The sequence below is a fragment of the Leptinotarsa decemlineata genome, unplaced genomic scaffold (assembly GCF_025532065.1).
Source record: "Leptinotarsa decemlineata unplaced genomic scaffold, Ldec_3_MD MMD2_tig00001393_RagTag_RagTag, whole genome shotgun sequence".
Taxonomy (NCBI): domain Eukaryota; kingdom Metazoa; phylum Arthropoda; class Insecta; order Coleoptera; family Chrysomelidae; genus Leptinotarsa; species Leptinotarsa decemlineata.
In genome coordinates this window covers 13,057,865-13,083,720 of record NW_027412562.1, presented here as the reverse complement: position 1 = coordinate 13,083,720, position 25,856 = coordinate 13,057,865, and the positions used below count along the sequence as shown (strand labels likewise).

General features: G+C 32.7%; 2 protein-coding genes across 4 annotated transcripts; one reads left to right on the top strand and one right to left on the bottom strand.

The window, feature by feature from the left end:
- The first annotated feature begins 420 nt into the window (after positions 1-420).
- Positions 421-21,998, top strand: DNApol-alpha73 (DNA polymerase alpha subunit B). The gene is made up of 9 exons (XM_023168040.2): positions 421-682; positions 738-951; positions 1,022-1,064; positions 6,855-6,955; positions 8,372-8,639; positions 8,695-8,956; positions 17,473-17,908; positions 21,410-21,605; positions 21,818-21,998. The coding sequence occupies exons 1-9, from the start codon at positions 607-609 to the stop codon at positions 21,956-21,958; spliced, it is 1,737 nt and encodes a 578-aa protein (XP_023023808.2). The 5' UTR covers positions 421-606; the 3' UTR covers positions 21,959-21,998.
- Positions 12,650-17,183, bottom strand: LOC111511960 (uncharacterized). Of its 3 annotated transcripts, none has more exons than XM_074176025.1 (3): positions 16,229-17,183; positions 13,486-13,835; positions 12,650-13,169 (listed from the first exon to the last, which is right to left on the bottom strand). In XM_074176025.1, exons 2-3 carry the CDS (start codon positions 13,775-13,777, stop codon positions 12,712-12,714), a joined length of 750 nt encoding a protein of 249 aa, XP_074032126.1. In that variant the 5' UTR covers positions 13,778-13,835; positions 16,229-17,183; the 3' UTR covers positions 12,650-12,711. The 3 variants fall into 3 exon arrangements, with proteins under 3 accessions (XP_074032126.1, XP_023023809.2, XP_074032125.1); XM_023168041.2 differs by lacking the exon at positions 16,229-17,183 and adding an exon at positions 15,038-15,232; XM_074176024.1 differs by lacking the exon at positions 16,229-17,183 and adding an exon at positions 14,927-14,945.
- Positions 21,999-25,856: the final 3,858 nt, after the last annotated feature.

Sequence of the window (25,856 nt, the reverse complement as noted above, 5' to 3'; positions counted from 1 at the left end):
GTTTGTGGTTTCAGTTTTATCATTTTTCGGATTGTGAAAGATTGCAAAAGATGGTAAATTCGAAAAATAGTAGGAGACATCGACTTCTCACAAATAAATGTCTTCGAAATAATGTTTTTCAAGGTTTCACTAGAATAGCTTCTATGTTCAGCAGTATGATTTAGACAACAATTTCGAGAAACTGCAATGGTCACAAAGCTACTCGCACTATTTTTATTTTCTGAAATATTTCACTTGTTCAAATATCGTTGAGAATCCAAAAAGTATGCTTGTATTTTCATATTAACGAGATTATAAATATCTCAATTTAAACGAAAACTTTATATGAGAAATGGAATAGTGCGTCGGAATATTAGTCACTTCCAAAATGCATTTCAACTTCAAGTTGAATCTCTTTTCAAATCATGATTTCTGAGAGAGATAACTCATAACGTTATTGGCCATGTGATTAGTTTGAAGTAAGGTGGTTTGGTTCGGGAAGTTTGGTTAGATATTACTCTGTAAGTTAGCGCCAAAATTTATGAGAAAGGAAAGTGCCTAAAGTAAAATTGCGTGGTGTTTCTACTTGTGTGTTTGTGTTTATCTACTCATAACATCGCTGCTGATATGGCGAGCAAGGAAGAAATTGCTGCTTGTTTTCAGGAACTAAACATTAACGCAAGTGATGCAGTTCTCAATAAATGTAAGTAGTATATTTAAAGTCTAAAAATCCCATTCAAACGGTATTTTCCATTTAGGTCTGGAAATGTGCTTGACTTATAATATTGTGGCAGAAGATTTTTGTGATCAGTGGTATGCATATACGGCTTCAAATTTGAATGGAGCACTTCCAACCATTGAACATTTGGACAAAATGGAACGGAAAGAATTTCAGAAGAATAAAGACCAAGTTTTCTCTCGACAAAGTTTGTTAACCCCAAAACATAATCCCCATAAAATTACCGGCGATTTGTATCCTTTCATAGCTAATTTGTACTTATTTTCATTTATTCCAACATATTTCCTTAATGACATTACATAGAGATGATGCGGTGGTCAGTTCCTATTTGGAGTTAACACCGAAGGTGAGTGTCACAAAAAATCAGTTTATTGCCTGCGGTCAAAAACGGACGTTAGGAACGTTGGCTTATGATTTACAAAAGTTTTACCACCATTTTTTATGCCTTTCTCGTCTCGCTTCAATGATCATCGAAAATTGTCTACATTATCTCGTTCTGGCAACCCGTTATCATTGATCAGAAAGAGATAGCGAATAGGACGTTTGTCGAGTTGTGGCACTTGCGCACAATACTTAAAAGTTTTCTGAGAAACTTCAAGGCTATTTTATCCTTCAGCGGCCATTGTTGAATATGTAGAAGACGCTTGGCTTTTGTTGGTGTGCGTCGTTCAGCTTTTATTTGATCGGATTCATTAATCTCATGCAAAAATAGTCGCCGGCTTTTTTGCAACCTGTTGAATCATTTCGCGGTCTGATTTGATATTTGAGTGGTGTGATAAGTCTAGTTTCTTGTTTCGCGATCGAGGGGAACAAAGTAAGTGTAAACAACCTTTAACTGAGATTTTGTTTGTACTTTGTAGACCAAATTATTCACAAGGTTAAACAGCGTTAACCTCTGTTGTTACCCTAACAATTTAATTATAGTTAAAAATATTAGTATTTGTAAGATCTCTTTGTTTTCGTGGGGCGGTTCGTTGATTTTTTTGTTTGGTCAGCAAATTGAACAAAATTCCAATGTAGCGTCAGTGATTTCACTAATTATTTGTTAAAAAAATCTTGAGTGGCTTTTTTGTTTCTACCTCTATTCAAATATTAATAATAGGAAACTTACAAAGAATGGAAGAAAAAATTAAATGAAAACTCCAGAAAATTTGGAGATCAGACAGATGTTTTTTTCAAATACAAAATGAAAGATTACTTTCTTCTAACAGTATTGAATTATAAACCACTTTTCCATTTTGTAAATGAACACTCAGGAAAACTGAAATATATTCTTGACATTTCATTTCTTCGCAAAAGAAATGAAAAGATATAAAATTTCAGTTACATGAATTGCTCTCAATCTCAACTGAACCCAGAATTTATGATAGAAACACTTGTTTTTATATCATCACAAGAATTTTGATCTGAGATTGAAAGTGATTCATATATGTATGTATTCATGATTTTGGATGATCTCTTCTTGTTTGTATCTGACAGAAACTCTGTGGATGCTCAAAATAGTTTTACATTGATATTTTATAATTTTTTTTCTTTGAATGTATTCCATCCCTTATATATCTAAATCGGAGGAGATCTAGAAAGTTGAAATGTTCTAAGTGGGTGGGGGTCTAGTCTCACGGTTTTTGTATTCGTGACTAGATCCACACTCATTAAGAAAATTTCATACCTACATCACTGGAAAAACAACTTTCATAGAAGAAGCAATTACTGAAGACTTCTAGATTCCTGTATTGGCGCGTGTGGTGCTGGTCCACGAAAATTTTGAATCGTGACTAGATCCATACTCGTCTATGGGGGCTTCTACAACCTGTGGTTTATTATTACTCCAGAAATGAAATTCAGACTTGGATTATGGATTCTTCGAATAAGAAACTATCACATTGTGTACATTTGAAACACAACAAGAGATTTATATAGTTAATATTTAAATTTTGTATGTATAAGTTTTGTTTTGGTTTCATGATATTTTCATCTTTGTTTACCAGGTAAATTCAAAATGCATTATTTCAAAGAGTTAACTTATTACGATTAAGATTCATTCAAGATATTGTAACAAGTTTATGTCAAAATTACTAGAGAATATAATATAATAGCTATATAATAGCTTCCTTAGGCGTGTTTTTATATGTATGTAGAAAATGCCTGAAGAAGCTATTTTAAAGTGAACATGTGTTCCAGTTTGTGAACTAAAAATCTCGCGGTTTTGTTCGAATAAGTTTTCAAAGATTTTCATCAAATAGCAGCAAATTACTAATTCTCACATTTAGATTTCAAATTGAATCCTCTTAAAAGTGTCACCCTCTATTTTGCTAATACCAGCCTTTATTCAACCCTTGATCTCTTCAAAACTCATATCTCCATGTCTACTTTTCCATACAATGGTATCCTGTGTTATTTGGTCATGCAACTATAAATGTCCTTGGGTGTATTTAGGACTATTAAACCCAAACAAATGAGTACTTCAGTTGGATATTTCATTTTTTGAGCCAGTCGTTTTGAAAATTCAAGTTTTTGATCATGGTCGTTATTTGATTTTGTAATGATGAAATGTTAAAGAAAATGAATGATGAATTAATTTCTGTCAGAGGGAAAGTTTTGTCATGAATAGCTACTTTTCTGATGATGGTAATATCCATTTCAAAATTTTAGATCACTTCTGATTATTTATTTGTAACATTTCGTACCATGTTTCCTATGAGCTACTGAACATATTTTCAGAAACTAATGTACTAATTTAATTTGTCTTGCCTTGGTTTATTCCACCAGTATCTTAAGCAGTTTCATTATTCCTTGCACAAAGAATAATTTCTGTTCAACCAGGTTAAATGTAATCTATTTTTGAATTAATGAAACATTTGATTTACTATCAAAAATTTTGGTCATTGAACAATCAATGAAAGGTAAAATGAGAACCTCTGATATGGAACGAATCCAATTTTAGGACTCTTCCTGTACAGCAGCATTATAACATTGTTCTCAAACTACGATGAAGTAAGTATAGTTCTTCTGATGTCACTAACTTGGTGAATGGAGCTTAGAGAAGAGTGTTAGTGTTAGGAATAACTAGTATTGGAATCGCATAAAATACAATCTGGAAAAATTATCTCCATTATAAAATACTTTAAGGCTTTCAAAGATTTTTCCAGTGTGTCACTAGTTATTGAAAATATGAGGGTTAGCCTGAGAGATGAAAGGAAGGAGAGGAATAAACTCACAATCATATTTTGTGAGTCATGACGTCCCCTTATTGAAAAAAAATCTGGCTCTCGTTGACTTGGCATATTCTGCTCCTCAAGTTTTGGGGGTTTATTATCTTTGAATAACACATTGTTTGGCATCCAAAATGTATTAGATTTTGTTAAGTGAGATTGTGGTAAAAACAATATTTTCATATATTACAATTTTTTCCAAATGCATGAAGATGTAAATATTTGTATACCTTGAGAAGTCAGATCATCTTTAACACATGTTCATTTATTTAGGTGTTTATGCATATTGTATTTTTATCTTTGCTGAATGTGCAGCAGTTTATGTCTGGAATAAATTGTATTGAGGAATTGATTGTTTTTTTTACTAAGGGGGAATATAAATGAATGTCTCATCTTAGTAAAGTTACAAGTTAAACTCTCAATAGAAATCAGGAAATTTTTTTTCTTATTTCTTGTGTTTAAATTTAGTGAGTGATATCCTATTGGATAATTTTTATATTGGAGAAAAGTTTATTGATAAATTACAGGAAGAAAACTCGAGATAAATAATCATTGAGGTATAAGAATTTTATTTGATAGGTACTTCAAATAATTTTCCAAAGTCAACTATTTCAATGAAAATATTTCTAAGAAAACCTGTAGCCATTGACATATGTAAATTTTTGGTAATTCTCAGAGAAGATAGTTTCCATGAAGTAAAAACAGAAATTTTACATTCTTTAATTTATTCAAAGCATATGTGAAAAATAGATTGACTTCCTTATGGTATACTTTAAAATTAATTACGAAACAAGATTCAAGGGTGTGTTCATTTTTAAAACTTAAATGACCTGTTTCTAAGTCTCATTTAAAGAGAACTTGGAACTTTCTTCAAAATTTATTTCTCAAGAATATGAAAAATGAACAAATAATCCTTGTAAATTTGAATTTAAGAATACTAACTTTTCAATAAATTGGTTTTTCGTTATTTAGTATTGTGATCCTAAATTCACAGTCCATACCATCAACACAAATCTAATTTCCGTCTAATCAATTTTCATAGAGAAAATAGTTTTGAAAGTATTTTTTCTTTCATGTAATTCAATGTTGAATAAAAGCAGTTTTTTGAGAGGGCTTCATTTTCCAGTTTCCGTCTGAAAGTTTTTCTATGCATGATCTACACATCTTTGTAAAGAGTTCATTTTCAAACTAATTGCTTTCTTCATTCCTTTTTTTGGAAGATTCCCACATTTTTTGAATTAAGATGAAGTAGACAGCCAAAACCACCTTTCTTTCTTCTTTTTCAATTTGTAAGTGAATGAAATCTGTATGAGATCTACATATTTTTCGAAGCCGTTTTCATTGAGAAAAATCATATTCAGCAACTCTTTACATTCTTCAAAGATCAATTTTTCTAATAAACTCATACTAATTCAGGTTAATGTCTACTAATTCGATCTAGTTTTTTACATTGAAAGTTTAAATGGATGTAGAAGCTTATAATGGTGTTCAATTGATGAGGAATGTTGAAGGTAAGTCAAAATATCAAATTATTTTTCATATATATCCTGTGACAAAAATTAATTGCACACTGTTGCTATCCCGCTTATGGTATAAGATACGATGTTGGTGTAATTAGACGAAAAAATTAAAATGCAATGGAGTTATATTCAGAAATCCTGACTATCGTGAGTCATTCTCGAAATAATGGAAAAAATTTAAATCATTGATTTTAATATTTCTGCTCTGCTGTTGCTATTATACTTCATTATATTTCTTGCAACCAACATCGTATCTTCTACCATTACCGAGATAGCTATGATGTATAGTTAACTTTTTGCCACACGGTATGACAAATTCAACAAGCCTAATAAAGATCAGGAGCTATAAAAATTACCATATTTCTGCAGAAATATAATCAGACCATAAGTTGCGGATGTGCGGGCATCAAATCATGTATTAGTTTTAAAATTTGCTACTGTGGACTTTTTTAATATATCTCTAATGATGCGAAGAATCCAACCAATAACATTTATTGATAAATTGATGGATGTAGCTGTTACTACGTGGTAGGAGAAACGAACCCTAGTGATTTATTATTACGCACCTATAGAAAGACATGGATGCTGAAACCAGACATGATGTATTGGCTCTACATGGTTATACCAATGATAACATGCGTCTATGGTCTGATGATCAAAGATGAAACTAAGTAAGTATCGCTATTAACAAACTGAGCAAGGGGCAAAAACTTTCATGTTTGGGAATAACTGGAGCAATTGAAACCTCCCCAACATCTGCATTAAATATACTCTTGAATCTTCCTCGTTTACATCTTGTAGCAATGGGGAAGCAAGAGTGGGCCAATTCAGACTGGAAACGCCGTTAAAGTCTTAGACCTCGAAGAGTGAAACTTGAACAGTCATTCCGAGAACATGCTCGGCAGTAACACTTAGAAAACAGGTGGATTGAAAACAAATTAATACAAATCAGTCTTACAGTTTGAAGTGTATGTAATTTTGCAATGTGCAAGGAACATTAATTTGAAGCCTCAACAAAATAAGCGGATCGATATTTTTACAGACAGCCAAGCTGCACTAGGAGCACTGAATAACCTAAAAGTGGCATCGAGACTGGTCTGGAACGGCCGTGAGGAACTGAGGAAACTGGTGGATACGAATAGATTGACCATATACTGGGTGCCAGGACACTCAGGTAATATGGGCAACGAAAAAGCTGACGAGTGTGCGTACCAAATCTATGATACGGAATCAGATTGGGAAATGTAAATCCTAAAATAACTTCATATTGTTGAATTCAGAATATATTTCATATACAATTTGAATGAGTGCCACAATTCGACATGCTTTTTTGTTTTCATCTTCTTAATCGGGATAAAATACGTATGTGAATATTGGTTTTTCATTCGTCTCTATTTGTTCCAGAGCAATCGTAATATCTCACATACTTCTGTACAGAATAAGCAAACTCCAAAGACTCCTGTAGCAAAAAATCTGTCAGATAGCTATGTTAACAGCCCGGCAATGTAAGTATAATTGGATGTACATCATATATAAATTCTCTGTTTCAGTGCTCTTAAATATTTTTTCAGTAAAAAGAAAAAGGTTGTTATTATTATTAAATTATGATTAATAATGAAATGAATTAGGGTCTCAGTTTTCTGTTGATTCCACAGAAGACTTCTGTCAGAATTTTCATCTTCCTTTCTCCATTACCTGGTTAGTACCATTGATATGATTTATTGATCTTACAAAAGTGTTCAATTCTTTCAATCATTCGTGATACAAAAACAGACATAGGTATTTCGAACTTTCATGGGTACCATCAGAGATGCTAGGCGAAACCATTGTTGAACTCAACTGTCCCTAAAGAACAAGCCTGAGTAAAAGTATACACATACATTTTCCCGTACGAAGATCCAATGAAAGACAAATCCTGTTCTTTGGTCGATGTCGAAGCTTGATTTTGCAATGATAAAGATATATCATTGATATTCCTGACTTGATTCTTCTGTCAAACCCATAGATGGCGTCGTCATAAGGGGAGGTGTCCAGGCTTACTTAACCTTATGTTAGTTAAGGAAAGTTATATGCAAATTGTGTAGAACGGGTCAATACTTAATAGGAGGATATGAAAGTATGAAATAGTTGCAAATTCTAGTTATTCAACATTCCCACTTGTGAACGCTATTGTATTGCGTTGTATAGTGAAAATCTTCCAGGAAATTGTAACAGTATCTAAGTGCTTGTTCCATTTGAGATTTTTCGTCATTGATACTGTTCTGCATGTGAGATACTGTATTTTGTCATAAGTAATGCCTTGTTTTGTACAGTTCACCTGAAGCATTCGTTTCTACTGAAAAATTTGGCCATTTCATAAAATATGATTGGACTTGACATGAGCTGTTTTTTTTCAATGTTCATTCATACAAAATAATATCCCATTTTTCATCAATTAAATTTCATTTTACGCTGTGCAATTCAGTAGATCAGATACAAGAGTTCTATTACGTATTCCCTAGGGGACGTACTTACGGTAGTGAGTGGGAAAGAGACGTGTGCGACGTGATCGACGCATAAAAGGATGGAATTTCCAATTCCTTCAACATTCTAATATACTACGTTGAAAGTTTTTCCTATGAAATGTAGGGTAGGTTTATCTGGCTCATTAACAATGATGGTGTCGACTTCCAAAGAGTTGCTCATGGCTTCATATCCAGTATATCCAGTGATACTTTAAAGTTGTATCTGTGACCCAGTGTGTGTGTGTCTATTGTCAAAATTTTGTAAATCCTTTTATGCATATCTATATATATTTTTTTTGTCATTTCTCCTCGTGATACATAAATTGATTTAGTTATAATCATCTTAAAATGCTAATATAGTTAACGAAATGTGTGTGTTACGTATCTTTCTATATTTAATTTTCACTTTTCTTTTAGTACATCAGAAAAATATTCTCAGAGGTCAGACTCAAGATCGGTACAATGCTACTATGGTTCACAGTCGGCAAAATATAAAAGAGAATCCGACCTTACTTTATCAGTTAAAAATCAAAATGAACACAGTCTAACATCAGATGTTAAATATATGTACGAAGTTATGGGAAAGAAATCGAAGTGTCTTGATAATATCACCTACAATCTAGGACACGCAATTTTGGAAACACACGGTCTAAGTCTTTCTGAGGGTCTATTAAGAACTCAATTGGTAAGTGTCAAAATTTCTCTACTGAACCGAAATTCGTTACATTTAAATTTCTTAGGGAGAAATGACAACATACGGCAGAATAGTTTCAGATTCAGATGGTAAAATAAATGTCCAATCTGTTCTTCTAGAAGGTTCTCAAGAAACAAACTTGTGTAATACTACAACCTTGAATATAAATAAACTACAAAAATATTCTCTTTTTCCTGGTCAAGTAGTAGCTATCCAAGGAAACAATGTAAATTCCAGCACATTTATTGCCGAAAAAATTTTCACAGGCGCAACATTGAATTTACCTGAAGAATTTCCTCTGAAGACTGGTATGTATTAAATAAAAAGCAATAGGTGTTTACCGGTGTCATAAGAAACTATGAGTTCTCCATATATCAGATCTTGACACACATGTAGCTCATAATTTCTGGATGAATGGAAACTAGCAATTTGTGCAGCTAATAATGTTTTCTTTGTTTTGACATACCTAGTTTTTTCAAATCATCATATATTATCTATAATGATGTTATGAATTTTTTTTCCACAATACTGGACGTTTTCTTCGTATAACTTCAAGATAATACTCCTTATTGACCGTACGACCATGTGGCATGAACTCCTGATGTACTACGCCACGGTACTCAAAGAAAACAGGAAAACTTGATTGACATTTAATCGAACTTGGCTTGCTTTTTTCGGTCTTGGCTCTCCTGGGCTCTTCTATTGAGACACTTGGACTTTGGTTTCGATGTCATACCCTATACCCATGATTCGTCACCAGTTATGACATTGCCGTTGATGTCATTCAACAATTCCTGATCGATACTCATGCGACGGTTTTTTTTTGGTAAAAATTCAGCGGAATTTTGGAACGAACTTTGCTGCCACCTGCCTCTAGCAACTTCTCTAATAGTGATTTGACGATTCTCCATAATAATTTTCTTCACTTTCTCAACAATTTCATCAATTGTTGATGTACTGGGGCATCCAGGGCGAGCGTCGTCATTCACATCTTTTTGACCTTCTTGTACCACTAATAAACATTTTTCTAACTCAAGAGTAAAATCACCGTGTACTACTGTGAACATTTCCAGTGTTTTTGAGCACTTGATTTCATTTTTCACACAAAATTTGATGGAAATTCTTTGATCCATTTTTTTCGATAACAGAAAATCGTCGAAAACGTAAACACTTCTAACTTTTCCCACATAAAAAATGAATTGAATGTACGTAGCCCGCGAAATTTTAACATTTACTGATTTTTTTTTGTTCGGGATTGTATGTCACTAGTCTGTAATGTACACAAGGATACCCTTGAAAGGGTTAATAGTTTGAACTCTGATTACTCTGGGTTGCTCAATACTGTCAATATCCTTACTCTAGAAACGCGCTGACATAACAACAATCTAATATTTTGACACAAACTGGTGGATGGATTGGTCAAGGCAAAACAACTACCGAGTCTATTGAATTTTAACACTTTCATTAGAACTAAGCATTTCAGGCTTTTTGGCATGGAATTGCACCATACCACCAACTATGCTCAAAATAGTCCTATTACGAGGATGTAAACTGTGTACAACGAATTCAGTACTGATTCGAATAATTTTGTGTCATTGCAGGGGTTCAAAATTTTTCTCAAAAACTGGAATGATTGACTTGTAGGTATATTTGTATAACTTTTAGCCATCTTATTATTTATTGTATATGTATATTTTACTCAACATTATGAAGGACTTCCGTTAAATTATAAATAAGGCTGACCTATAATAATATAGTATTTGTCTCCATTTTAGTCTCTGTAGTTGAATTAAGAAATTTTAAGGCTGATCAGTTTAGGGATGATTTATACAACCCAGCCCTTTTCTCCATTTTAGTCTGTCTTGAAAAATTTTAAGAGTGGTCAACTTATACAGCATAATTTTGAACTATAGAATTAAGACTTGTTTCCAATTGAAACGTAATTGGGCGATTTGCCAATTTCAACAAATGTGGCTCTTAAAGACTCATTTTGCATAATAATAAACCAAATATCTCTAATAAAGTTTCAGGTATGAGAGAGGAAATCAAAGAAATAAACGAGGTGAAGTATTTGGACATAATTATTGACAATAATTTAAAATGGAACTATCATATTGACTATCTAACAAAAAATGTGAGGAAGCAAATATATAAACTTTACCAGCTACGAAAGTTTCTATCGAAAAATAAACTCATATTAATGTACAAATCTCTAGCTGAATCACTTTTTCGTTATGGTATTCTGGTGTGGGGAGCAATGTATAAGAATTTCAGCAAAAACTGAATGTAATACAGAACTATATTTTGAAAATAATCTTGAAGAAAAAAAGAACATATCACACTAATCTTGTATATTCAGAAGATCTTAGTAATATTCGAAAATTATACTTTCATAGTTTATGTATGTATGCATTCAAAAACAAAATATTTCTCAATGATGTTCCCACAGTTAATATTACTAGAAGTACAACAAACGAAGTGCTACCCACTCCAAAATTCAATAAAAATATTTGTCATTGCTTTTTAACTTACACACCATCTAAAATTTTTAATATTCTACCCTTAAGGATAAAACCTATTAAAAATTATAAAACCTTATCTATAGAATCAAAAAAATTATCATCAGCTGTTAATCGAAATATGTCGCACATTATTTTGTCAAGATCTTTAATTTAGGACCACGATGTAAAAAAAGTCTTTCACCTAATATCAATTCATATCCAAATATAAACAACATTGAAAATTGAAGTGCCAATTAAACATTGTCAAGTTGTGTGTCTTTTGTGTACTCTGCACCTCTATGAATGAAGTGCTGACATTTATTGTATCTTTTATTTTTTTTGAGATCTCAATGGCATCAACTGCTTTGGCCATTAGACTCGTGTTCTGAATAGGGAATATTGATAACTCCCCGAGCTATAGTCCATACGAAGTCAACTCGAATAGCATAAAAACTAAATAGTTACCGAACGTCGGCAGTTTCGTTGTATGGCATGGGCGGCGTGGTATAATTTACGAGGTCTAATCATTATTTCTACGTGGAAGGTTCTATATGGTATTAACTAGTAAATTTATCAGACCCGGTACATTCGTCTTTTATTTCAATGTTCGGATTGACTTCGTATAGACTATACATAGGGAGCATCATGATTATAAACAGTCCATTAGCCGTGTAACATTACAGAACCATCCCAACTTCAACTAGATGAATTCCCCTCGAGAAAAATATCTGGTCGAATATCTGAACTCGCCACCTTTCAATCGTGAGTTGCTGTATCTTTTATTATTTCTTTATCAAGAGTGCCGTAGTTCGAGATTTTTTGGCAAAACATTTTTCATGGAGAAAAGGTCAAATCACACCAGGAATATTCCATGCATCCTGTAGGCCATTTAATTGATAAGTTGAAAAATAAATACCTGTAGGGTATGCGCATTATTGACGTCTTACTGGTCTTAGTCCTAAAAGTTTACAAATTGTGGGCAAAAGACTAAGAAAAGGACATTATTTATTAGTAAACGAGACTACATATTGACAATCGTTTCAATATAGATATTCTCTAGTGCAGTACTAAAATAAATTAAAATAAACTAAATCTAAACGTAAAAATCGTATGATAAATATGCTTGTATATGGCAAAAAAATCCTATAATGAATGAAATACAGTGGAGATGTTTTTTCACTCAACCTGAAAATCATTTCCGAAAAATTATGAAACATCTCTGGGTAATTCAATAATTGACGGAATTATCAATTTATGCAAATTATTCAATAGTTTTACAAATGACTTGGTGAGTTTTGGTGGTGAATCCAACATTTTTGATATTATAGTAAACTTGATGTCGCAGAACTATTTATTTCTCATTTAAGTTACTTTGTTTATTTCTTGTCTCATTTTTCATCAGTATCCGAATATTTTTGAAAACTTATTTTTCCAGATAAGTCAGTCATCGCTTTTTGAATAAAACATGTAAAAATTAGTAGTGATATTATTGGAACCATGCTTTTGAAAATATATTTTATTATGATAAACATGAATAAATAAATAAGTAATAAATATATTCATCACTTTGATAATACTCTCATGATTTCGATCATATAAAAATTCCTGTCCTTCTCAGGTTTCCTGGTTAACATGGCAGCCACAAGATCTCCAAACAAATCCTCAGGTGATTTGGGATTCCGAACAGTATCATCCGTTTTCTCTCTTTTTTCTGATGCAGCCTCACTATGAGTACTAGATAATCGTTTCCTTGTAGTATTGGAATAACAAGAACTGTCAGCCACTTCTATAGCCATACTTTCTTCCTTTACTCCAAAGTCATTTGATTCATTCAATGAACTTTCATCTTCGGTTTCATAATTCAATGTAATTTGTGAGAAATTGTTTTTACGTTCCAGAAGGTGTGATGTGGCTTGTTGCGTGGTCATGCTTGGGGGTGAATTATTTCGGATAATTTCGGAATTCGTTTTTTGGTAATGGGTATCGTCACTTTGTTTTTTTCTGTATTGTATTACTTTATCTGAAATACGATTACTTGTAGGTCAAAGCATTTTCAAAACTAAATAGACTAGGAGTAATTTATTCATCTAGAAATTCACTTGATGGAATGGAAAATATTGATATCACACAAATTTATTAGACTAGTTAGAAATGAGGCGTTAATGGTTGAAATGGATGTAACTGAATACTATATGATACAATATACTTTAAAACAAAATGAAAATTCATAAATTCCTCTGTATGGTGAAAGGCATAATATGCTAATAATGAAATCAATTTTTTTATCGAAACATTTAACATTTTCCAGAGGTCAGTGAAAGTTGTTTTTAACTTACCTAAAAAACTTAGCTCATCAAGGAGTTCCCATTTTTCTCCTTCATGTTGAAATTTGACTCTTTGCCTAATATATTTTTCTCTCAATGCTTTCCACCGCAACATACAAGCATTTGTTTTCAAATTCAGCCTAGCTGCTATACTATCCCACAGTTGACTCTTCACATGTTTGTTTGGATAAGTATTACAATTTCTATCCCAAATGGTTGTGTTTTGTCTTACAAATACTATTAGGGATTTGTCCATCTCTGTTTGATTCATAGGATTAGATGTAGATGCGGTATCTTGATCCATCTGAGATCATAATTCATTTCCTTTTTGTGTTACCATTTTATTTTCTATAAACACTTTCCTAAAAAAATATCAGGCTAGAAATTTGATATCACAAAACAAAACATGCAACAAAGGTCCCAATCCAAACAGCCCATTGTATTCTATTTTGTGAATCACTGTAAAAATTTGCGGGAACTTTCCCGAAAAAAAATTCTGCAAATTTCTATCTGAAACTATTGTATCAGAAAGTGAAAGAGCAACCTGGTAAATATAAATAGAGCCAATTTTAGAGTGATGAGTTAGTTTTCTTCCTTCCCTGAAGACGTCAACTTGGTTGGTGAAAAGTTTGAGAAGATTATTGCATTTCTGGTTTTTGGGAAAAATGCTTATTTTGGATTTATTCTAGGCCAGAAGTTCCAGTTTTACCTTTTGAGTAAATGGGATCTTCAATTCTCTATCCGGCACTTTTTTATTTTACCAAATCGGATCTGAACAGTTTTAGTTTTATGTTCGTTCGATGATTATAATTTCAAACAAAATGTATTCAAGTGCATGTTTTCACTTCCTGATAATAATGAAGTAGCATTAATTTCTTATATTATCAAATGTTTCTGGTGTAATTTTGTTGCAAGAACCTCTTTTTATATTCACGAATTCTGTAATGAATTGCGGTTGGGTCTGGTACAGTTGAATGTTATGCATCGCACATAAATATTTGGAGGTGTTATATCAGGTGAACTAGGGGATCACAGTTGCCTATCCACCAATTTGGATAATTATCTAGTCAAGGAAGTACCTCATCATGGCGAAACGTAACATCAAATGAAAACTCATTTGGGTTTGTCGATCAGGAAGAGAATGTGAACATTTCGAACATTTATTGGAATAAACTGAAGTGAGTTTTGAATACATTTTGTTTTTGAAATTATATTTATCCGCATAACGCATATCAAACGAGGTTTGAAAAAAAAAATTTGGTTGCGTCGGCGACGACGGTGTAACACCATTATCTTATTTTTTCAAAAAGTACTAAAAATGCCCTTAGATACTATTTAGTGTGGATCTGTTTGATATGCTCTCATGAATCTAAATGATAAACTAATTGGTAGTGAGAGACAAATTTTTCAAACTAAGCCTTATAAATATAAATTATATCCGATGAATATTTACTGAATATCCAATTTATGTCCATATCTCATTGACTTCTGGAGGTCTTCAACTTGAAAGTCCATGAGATATTCTAAATTTTTTTAATATCTTTATGGATGTCCAGAGACTTACGGGCCGGTCCAACTTTGCTTCCTATCATTGTCCACTAGTTATTTGTCACTATTTCGAGATATTTTGGATGTGATGTATCTCAAATTTGTGGAAAATATTTGTTATGTCGACAATTTTTCATTGATTATTAATTAATTTTGAGGTTATGTTAGCATAACTGTCAAAGTTTGTAATTTATAATTTATCTCAATTTTACAAGGTTGCCAGGTCAATTCTTCTAGTATCTTTGCTTTCAGAAGTTCGTTGTTTGACGGTGAATAAGAAACTTTTCTTATTACCTCTTCAGCAATAATATGTATAACATTATGAGATGAAGCACTCAATTCATTCATAAAATTACGACTTTATGTAACGAATAAGTCAAATCTACTCACGTCGTCGATGACAGCCATGGGAATCTTGCTTGAATTGAAGGGGGAAATATTTTTTAGGAGATATAGAATTTTTTCAAATAATTTTCCAAATGAATATTCGAAGTACAAACTGAATGGGAAAACGTTTCTTTTTGTTTAATTCGATGTTCATATAAAAGTAGTTGTTTCGAAAAAAAAATTTTGTAATTCGATGGTTATATGGGAGTTGTTTTGAGAGGTTTTCTTCCAGGTTGTTTCTGAAAGTTACTTCTTTGTATGTTCTACAGATCTTTGTAAAGAGTTTATTTTGAAATAAATTGCTTTCTTCCTATCTTTGGAAAATTCTCTTTCGAAACAACTACTTTTATATGAACATTGAATTATACAAAAAACACATTTTCATATTCAGTTTGTACTCCAAAAATTCGGAGTACATTCACAGGATCGCTACACAATATGACATATGAAAGAGGTAGTATTTCAATAAACTGATTGATGCAGCCGTTAGTTACTACGTGGTAGGAGATCATCATGAAAAATGAGAAATGAAACATTCTATGTTTTTCACCACTTTTATTTGTAACTGTAGAATCTCATATTACAAATCCGATCTAAACAAGGTTCCAGGTCTGCCTCATAGGCTTCAAAGTTTGTTTTTCGATTTCAAAGTTAATGTACCGTTTATTTGAACCAGTTTCCCCAGCAAATACATTTAATTTCTCAACATAGTTTCAAATTTTGTATCACTTCCTACTTTTCATGATAACGAAAGTTGATTTATTTCGTACGTTTGAAATGTCCGAATTGTTTGCCATAATAAACTGTAATAAATGCTCACCTGGTATCTGTACTTCCCCAGGTCAGGTGGTGTGCTTTGGCGTTACAGCCAATTATGAGCTGTGATCTGTCTGCTCGGTAGGCACTTACTAGCTCTTCCGCATCCTTAGTTGGTGGCGATTTCTGACTATTTAAAAAAAAGGTACGCTGAGCCAATGACGAATTCCTTAGCAACTACCTCACCAGCAATCTTTAATTTGAGCGTCTTCATATTTCTGGTACAAAAGTTATATAAAGGCAGTATATTCAACTCTTTTCAGATAGTTATGCATGTTCTTGGGATCTCCGAGGTAATAAATTAACTCCCCCGGGTATCTCGTGATCTTTCCCCTTGAGGCCCAGGGTTTCAGTATGAGAGTTATATAAAACTTTCTCATCATCTTTGTAAGGACCGTCAAAGCTCCTTTGGTGTTTTGTACATTGGGTTGAACTACTCTCATTGAGAGTCAGAGAAGTCGCTAAAAGTCGTTTCATTTATAGACGTGGTCCATTAAGTTCCCACGAGTATGGGCAAAAGAAAGACATCTGCATGAGTGTAAGGCTCTGAGAGGTCGCCTGGCATCCAGAGGCTCCGTTGGTAATACCTGATGAAGCCCAGAAACTATTCATCATTCAGCACGGGTCGCATAACACCACTGGTTTAGGTTCCCTTTTTAGTTGCCTCTTAGATAAAGCAAAGGTTACCACAGACTCACTGTAACTCCTATACCGCAGGGGGAGATACCCTTCTTGGTCTAACTTATTTTCCTCGACCAGTCCAGCCCATGAGACCCTACCAGTAGCTAAGCTCCGCCGGCATGGCTTTCGGAATCAGTGAAGTATGCAATGCTCACCACCATGTCAATGTGAAGGCACTAACGATTGGGTAAAAATTGATTAATAATTTATGTTTGAATCAACTTTACTTGAAATCTGCGAACCAGTTGAACTAGAAACATGATACAAGAAACAAACTGTACAGATCACTATTCTTAAGATAATGTTTAGTATCATTTAAGACTAGAATATCTACAGAGCTTTCGAGAAATGGGTAAAAAACTCACACCATCAACATTTATAAATATATTTTATAATGCTGAAGAACTATTCTATAATTCAAAAAAAATCAAACAACTATCCAATCATTTTATAAAAAGAGTTGATAAGGAATATCCTGAATTTCTTCCTTTTTTTCCTCAAGAATATATGTCATTATTTATGAAATTATTGTAACTTTGTAATCTTATACATTTCCTTAATTTTCAGATCAAATGCAAATTGTTATTGCTGCTGGCCCTTTCACGTTGCAAGATAATCTCTCATATCAACCATTACACGATTTACTACACTACGTGTCGGAATACCAACCACATATTTTGATTTTAATGGGGCCATTTCTGGAACGAACCCATGACAGCATACACGACGGTGGCCTCACTCAAACTTTCGACTCTTTTTTCGAAGGATTGGTGGAGAATATCATGGGCACTGTACAACCAATAGACACTCACGTCATTATAATTTCTTCTCAAAAAGATGCCCATCATCATCCTGTTTATCCTACGCCCCCATTTAAAATTGCGGAACGGTATAATAATCTAACATTTGTGCCTGATCCTTGTATGATAAATATTAATGGACTGGTCATTGGAGCTACATCGGCAGATGTATTATTGCATATTAGCAACTTTGAATTATACTTGTAAGTTTTTCAGTGAGTTTTGAAAGTGAATTTGAAAAATTTGGAACTTTTTGTCTGATTATTTAGGTGATGTTGACTGAAAATGTTGTGGAATGGTTTGGAATTTAATGGGAGGTATTTTTTTTGCATGAGGGGATGTGCCACATATGTTTATACAGGGTGTTTCAAATTCGATCATCACCATTGGGATCTAGGAAACCATGAGAGATACGAATATGGTTGAATTGGTGTAATATGCCGTTGAGAAAGATCTGACATTCCGAGTATATCCGGAGATATCCTGAAATTTTTTTTTCTGGCTTCATTTTTCGAAGGTTTCAAAAATAAATTGCACTTCCACATTGCCACTTTTTTCTTGTTATATAATGCTGGTTTCGAATTTGTTATCCGACGTTTCGTCTTCCGGCCACCATCATCAACTTTATTTTTTCTTATGGGCGCTACATTGGATTCTTACTGTTTTAAATAGAACCAGATTTTACCTTTTCGATGATGTATCATAAGTTATCATTCTTTTTCGAAAAATGGGGGATATTGAAAAAAAAATGATTATTATCATAATAGGCTTTGACTTTGATGTTTCTAAATTTTACTTTCAATTTGTTACAACTCAATGACATTTTGTTATCGTACAAGTCATTGCATTTTTGTCAAAAAATGGCTTTCACGAATGAAGAAAAAAGAGATATGATAAAAATTTATTGCATATACGATAGAAACAGTGTTAGGACATCGGAAATGTATTTAAACTTGTATCCCTAAAGACGATAACCACATCGAACTATGTTGCAAGTTATTGGATCAAAATCTCACCGAGTTTGGTTCGCTTGAAAAGCCAATGAAAAAATACGGAGATAGAATCAACAATCAAAATTTGATAAATGAGGTGTGTATAAGGTGAATTAGACATTGTGTCCTTTTCAATGAAAATAGAACTTTGAACAAATAACAATAATCAACTAAAATGTAAAGACAAAAGTAAATCACAGCAAATGCTCAAAATGCTGGCTTTGTTCATAATAACACAACTGTGCCCTTCTTTGAATATTATTCACTGCACGATCAACTTCCCTCCTCCACAATTTTCCGAACTCTCTAACAATACTGTGTTGAAGGTCCTCAATATTTTGATATTCCCTCTGACCATAAACTCTATTTTTCAGTGTACCCGATAATAATGTATGAATAACCCTTTAGTCTTTATACCTTGCTGGTCCATTATTCCCTATTCATTTATCATGAAACCTTTCAGTCAGGTAATTAGATACTCGCCTGGTAGTGTGCGGTGGAGCATCATCATGTTGAAACCAGATGTTATAGTTAGCCAAAGGTAGATCATCCAAATAGTCTTCGAAAATCGACATTAAAAACTAGTGATAGGGTTCTCCATTCAGAATTCCGTCAAATAAATGAGGATCCAAAATTCTATCTTTGTAAATTCCTGCCCACACGTTAGTACTAAATCGCACTTGAGATCGAATTTCACGGAACTGCCTGGGGTTGTTTATGCTCCAAATGTATTTGTTATTTCGATTGAATATCCCACAATTCGTAAAAGTGCTTTCATCTGTCCAAATTACATTTTCCAGAAAAAGAGGAAAATCAGGTCTTCTTATTAGCCAAATACAATATTAGAATCGCCTTTCAGGATCACCTGGGTGCAATTTTTGAGATATGTGTATTTTGTAACATTTTAAACTGCTTTTTTTTAGATGTCTCCAAGCACTTGTATGACAAATATTCATTTCAGAGGAAATTTGACGTGTAGATTTCCCCGGGTTTATGTTTATCTGCAAATCATTAATTTTTATTGAAAGGAACACAATGTTTAACTTACCTCATACATACCTCATTTATCAAATTTTCTTTAGTTTCCTGGTCCATTCTGTCTCCGTATTTTTCCTTGGCTTTTCAAATGAACCAAACTCGGTGATATTTTGATCCAATAACTTGAACATAGTTCGATGTGGTTGTCGTCTTTCGGGATACAAGTTTAAATACATTTCCGATGTCCTAACACTGTTTCTATCGTATTTGTAATAAATTTGTATCATGTTTTTTTTTCTTCATCCGTGAAAGAAATTTTTCGCCAAAAATTCAATGATTTGTACAATAACAAAATGTCATTTTGTGTAACAAATTGAAAGTCAAATTTAGAAACATCAAAGTCAAAGCCTATTATAAGAATTAATTTTTTTCAATATCTTCAATTTTTCGGAAAAGAATGATAACTTATGATACATTATTGAAAATATGAAATCTGGTTCTATTCAAAACAGAAAGAATCCAGTGTAGTACCCATGAGAAAAAATAAAGTTGATGATGGTGGCCGGAAGACGAAACGTCGGGTAGCAAATCTGAAAACACCATTATAGAGCAGGGAAAAAGTGGCAATGTAAAAGTGCAATCTTTTTTTGAATCCTTCGAAAAATGAAGCCAGAAAAAATAAAAACCATTTTCCGAAATTTCTGTGTACTCAAATTTCAGAACTTTCTCAACGGCATATTGTTAGTCAGGTAAATGCGCAACTTTGCCCCAATTTAACCATCTTCGTATCTCATAGTTTATGAGATCCCAATGATGAGGATCGAATTTGAAACACCCTGTATTATGCTTACATAGCTAAAACTGTTATGAATTTTTTCAAAAATTCTGATACAAATCTATATTTCATTCAAATACTACTCGATCCTTAAAAACATTTCTAACCTTGTTATTTTGTCTTCCATTCTTCCTTAGCTTTTTTGAATGTGTCCAAACCAACGGATTTGGTTTTCTTCTAACTTTTCGTCTTTAGATTTTATCTCTAAATTCTGTCTATATGACGTTTTCAAGTCTATCTAATTAATTTTTATTTTTTATCTTTATAAATCTCATTTTTGTGGCCGTTAGTTTCCTTCCTATGTCCTTCTGTTAATATCTTCATCCATGTATAAATATTGATGCAACTTCCTTCTGATAAACCTCTACCTTTCCTTTATCTGTAATTATATTTTTAATCTTTTGATATTATGGATCCTAGGCATTTGAATGTTTGCGCTATAATTCTTATTTGCGTATTTTCATTTTGTGCTGTTCATATTCCTGTATCATTGTTCTTGTCTTCTACACACTGAATTCCAAACTTCACTTATACCGATAACTGCTGCATATTTATATACCTCTCCAACTTCAACGACTTATTCCTATATTTCAGAACCATGGTCAGGATCATATTCATGAAAGTATTTGTAAATACTTTATCACAAAAGTATCAGAAGTTATTAATAATGAATTTCTGAATTAGGGTGTTCCTGTCACCTTATGGACAGCTGTTGTTTATGTTAGACATAACATATATAATCTCTTGAAAACAGATTATGTATACATCAATATACCGGATCTTTGTTATAAAATACCTATTCAAATACGTTGAATCATCATCAACAGTAACACAATATTTCATTTGTAAATCCCTGTTATTGTTACTAATTGTGAAAATTACACTCAACTGTTTTTCAGTGACAAAAATCCTTCTGGTCCCATCGACAGGATGGGTCGTATGGCATCACATATTTTGAACCAGCACAGTTTTTATCCTCTATATCCTCCATTTAAAGGGATGTGTATAGATCATGAGTTATTGGAACAGTTCGGTACCTTGGAATGCAAGCCTCATGTTTTAATATTACCATCCAATTTGAAAAATTTCATCAAAGTAAGTATTGAATGAAGGGTAACGAAAAAAATTTTGATGAATTGTTCTTGAAGAGTACAAAATATTGTACTCCTGAAAATGTCGTCCACTCATGTTATCGAAACTCACTATGACCTTGAATAGTCCCGAAACAAGACAAATATAGAAAAATCTTTTTTCAATAAAACATCCTTTGAGTTATCATTTATGTTATTAATAATTGATTTTTTTAGAATATTCAAGATTGTCTGGTTATAAATCCTGAGAGACTGACGAAAGGCTATGTAGCTGGAACTTATGCCAGACTGGAAATTAACCCGGGAAACACGAATTCTATTTGTGATAGAACTTCCTGTCAAATTCTTAGGATATAATTGTTAATGACATTTGGAAAATAAAATGTTTTTCATAATATTTATATCTTTTTGTTCCACATCAATTCCGGGAAAAGGCTGTAATGTTGGCATATTTAGAAGGCATCAAAGGACAGAATCGAATGTGTATTTTTCAAAGACAATATTTTGATGAAAAACTCATTGATATTGCCAAATATTTAGTTTTGTTATATATGTATATAGTAATAAATATTACACCAGGCAAATATATAATGGCAGGTGTTTAGCTATGGAAGGTAAAAGTCTCTCAGGATAGTTGTTTGATAATATTTCATGGTGAACTTCATTACTTCGGATTTCCAATGTTTAATATAAAATGATTTGAAATGCCTGAAAGAATCAATGAAATTGAAATGAATAGCTGAAAATAACTATTATATGAACACCACAGAGAAATATCGGGCTTTGTCACAAAAACGAAATTCGTGAGAAATCAAATTTTGAACTTTTAAAACCTTCTGGCCATACTCTATTAATGATATACCGTTTTTTCTTAGATTTTCTTAATCGTTGGTATCTATACGAATGGCTTTGAATGTAAGAAGGCCCTAGATGCCATCTGCGAGTCGCAGGGGAAAAACAGGCCATGTCCTATGGCAGATGGGACCTAGCCCGTTTTTTCATTGTTTCTAGAAAGCTAATATCAATAAAAAATAATAATGTCAGAAACTTTCTTTATTTAATTTTTCTTCAGAGAAGTATAGAATTTATCCGCAGCCGGATTCATTCAAAACCTTTTGAGCCAGTCAATGGCAAGACAGAACTATTGAACTGGCCGGAGTATGTTTGCTTTAAAAACACGAGGCGAGGATGTTTCTTTTCAGTCTGGAAGATCCTGACAGCTCTGGTACCGAAGGGGCATTTTTTTTTGTATCTAGGCTCTAGAAAGTTGGTCCAAGCCCGGAATTTTTCTTGTCGAAAGTTGACAACTTTGAATGGTTTGGGATTCGTCCTGGCATTTCTAAATACTTCACGCCAATCCTTTGGTAGCTCACATGGAGATTTTTGGTTAATCAGACCCATGTTCTTATCAGGTTCCATATAAGAGTGCCCCCTTTATGGGAAACGTAACCTCAATGTAGTCAAGTCGTTTCTCCATGTGCACACTTTCTAAAATAAAGATGAAAGATGATGCCAATAATTCTTGGGAAAAAATATAAGGATTTACAACATTCTTGGGGTTTCACCTTACAAATATATCAAATGGCAATCTATTTCAATACAAATACCGCATTTACTGGAACTCGAAAGGTTTTTTTTCCAGAAACAAATTCCACATCACATCCACCACATCAAAAAAAAAACCTTGTTCCCTTCACTAGTTTGTTCTTGAGGCTGAGAAGAATGAACTTTGAGTGCCGCGCTATTGTGATGTTATCAGCAAATAAAGTAAGTATAAATCCACCTTCAATATTAATGAAAGATAGACCATTCATGTATGAGAGGAACAACAATCGACCGAACCCTGAGAAATCCCATAAATTACCAAACGAGATTTGGAAATCTGTTGGCAGAAACTATCTGAGTGCATTCTCAGAACTCATTTATTTTCAATTTATGCAACAGTATTTCATGATTCGTGCAGTGAAATACTTTGTTGGGATCATCAAACACTGCATCATCTTTGATACTGAGATGTATTGTCACTTGTAATGCAAACGGGGCATTATTCATACTTTTAGATTATTTGAAGCCAAGTCACATGTTCAACTTGTTACTACTGAGAAAAGCATTCATTTTTTAACAATTTTTTTCCTTGGTTTTACCAGAGTTGGTAAGAGGGAAATCGGTTTTAGGTTTGATGCCAATTCACAATTACGTCCTTTGGAAAATGTTTTTTTTTTTTTTCGGGAATTGTTGACCAGGGATGAAAAATGAGAAGTCCATATTTTGGTGTTTTTCTTTTATTTATTATAGTGTAAGTACATAGGAAGGATGTGTAAAATATCCTTCAATATAAACAATATCCTATCTAAGCTGGAAAGAAATTAAATAATTTATATGAAATACATTCAGCAACGGAAGATGTTGAGAATTTGTAATTTACAAGAAAGGGAGTCAGTAGGGTACTTAGTGAGAATCACTATAGTTTAATGACTACAATTTTTTGGACACGTAGCAAATATACTACTTGAATCTCTAGTAAGATTACCAATGCTTTTTCTAAAACGTTTGCGTATATAATAATTTTCATTTCAAAAACATTAAACAATACAAATTATCACTACGTTATTCGAAGTAACCTCTGGTGTTCCTCAGGGGTCACATCTCGGCCTCATTCAATTTATTTATAAACGACATTATTCATTGCTTCCGGCACACCAAAGCACTATTATTTGCAGATGATTTAAAACTTCTAATTATTAAAACCTCATTTTTCAATATTATTATCAGCAAATTCAGACGTGCTAAACTCCTAGAAAAAATGTATCTACATGTTCAAAACCACTCAACTACACAGCAACAAACATTTTATGTACCATTTTACCGTTTGAACCACACATGCAATAGCTGTATTCCAAGAATCTTAGGATAAGACAATAGTAACGTTGATCTTAAAATGTTTAACATCTCATTGCATCATTTTAAAACTCAATTACAGAATAATGTGCTTTAATGTTTTATTGTAAATTAAGGTAGTATAGGTATATGTTTTATTGTCGCTCATTGTTTTTGTCGTTTTATACTCTAAAATTAACCCCTTTTAAACTTTAAATTTACCCCATTTTAAGCTATTATTCGTAGTTGCAATTTAGAATTCAGTACTTTATCTTATTTCATTTTAATTATAATTTAACGTTGTAGTTTGTACTTTAAATGGGCTTGCCCGTAAATAAATATAGAAAACGTAGAAAAAAATAATTAAATGACTTCACAATAACTTACATCGAGTTGTAACTGGATGTTAAATTCTAGAAATTCCTTAATATTTATGAGCAAACTATGAGGAAAAAACGTACTGTCATCAATGGCGTACATCTCGTAATGTTATACAGATTGGTACTGAAGAGGCAATAAGAGAAGTGTCTTATTCCGAAACATCGTATGTTCGCCATTGAGGATGTCAGTGTTCCACGTGAGTGAAATTTTTACCTCTATCATATATCATATTGTATAGCAATCTTGTGAATGATATCTGAATCAATTCTATACCGAATGTTTGGAGTACAAACTGAATAGGAAGAAGTGTTTTTTGTCTAATTCATTGTTCATTTGAAGTAGTCGTTTCAAAAGTTTTTTTTTTCGTGTAATTCAATGTTTATATATGAAAGTAGTTGTTTCGAGAGGCCTTTTTTTCAATTTGTGTCTAAAAGTTACTTCTTTACATGATCTAGGTACAGATCTTTGTAAAAAGTTTATTTCGAAATTAATTGCTATCTTCGGTACTTTGAAAGCTAACTACATTTTTTGTATAATGATGGAAAAATAGAAAGCCAAAACCTTTCTTTCCCAAACTTTATTTAATTATTCATATAACAACTTTACATTATATAATTATTGCACGTATTTCATTTACCTGATAACTTTGTTAATTATCTCAAGCTCCTCAGCAAACTCATCGATGTCCTCATATTTCATCAGGACGAACATTCATATATTCGTCAGTAACTTTTCAAGCTTTCCTCACCCTTTGTAGAAGCTTACGGGTTTAGTAATCCTTGCCATGGTGACGTGGGCCTGCTGCACCCAGTGGCGGTACATTACCGGCCGACAGCGTAACAATATATATTATTTCATTAGTTCGGACTTCCATTGTCTAATATGATATAAAATCCCTGAAAGAATAAAATTTCAAAAAATAGCTGAAAATAGAAATTAAGTATACTAAGCAAAAAAACCCTGAACTGAAATTACAGTAAAATAAAATACAAGCAAC

Coding starts and splice junctions, on each gene's coding strand:
- DNApol-alpha73 (XM_023168040.2), top strand. CDS start 607: ATGGCGAGCAAGGAAGAAATTGCTGCTTGTTTTCAGGAACTAAACATT. Junction 683..737: donor TGATGCAGTTCTCAATAAAT/GTAAGTAGTATA, acceptor TTTTCCATTTAG/GTCTGGAAATGTGCTTGACT. Junction 8,640..8,694: donor GTCTATTAAGAACTCAATTG/GTAAGTGTCAAA, acceptor TAAATTTCTTAG/GGAGAAATGACAACATACGG.
- LOC111511960 (XM_074176025.1), bottom strand. CDS start 13,777: ATGGATCAAGATACCGCATCTACATCTAATCCTATGAATCAAACAGAG. Junction 13,170..13,485: donor TGATGAGCTAAGTTTTTTAG/GTAAGTTAAAAA, acceptor ATCGTATTTCAG/ATAAAGTAATACAATACAGA.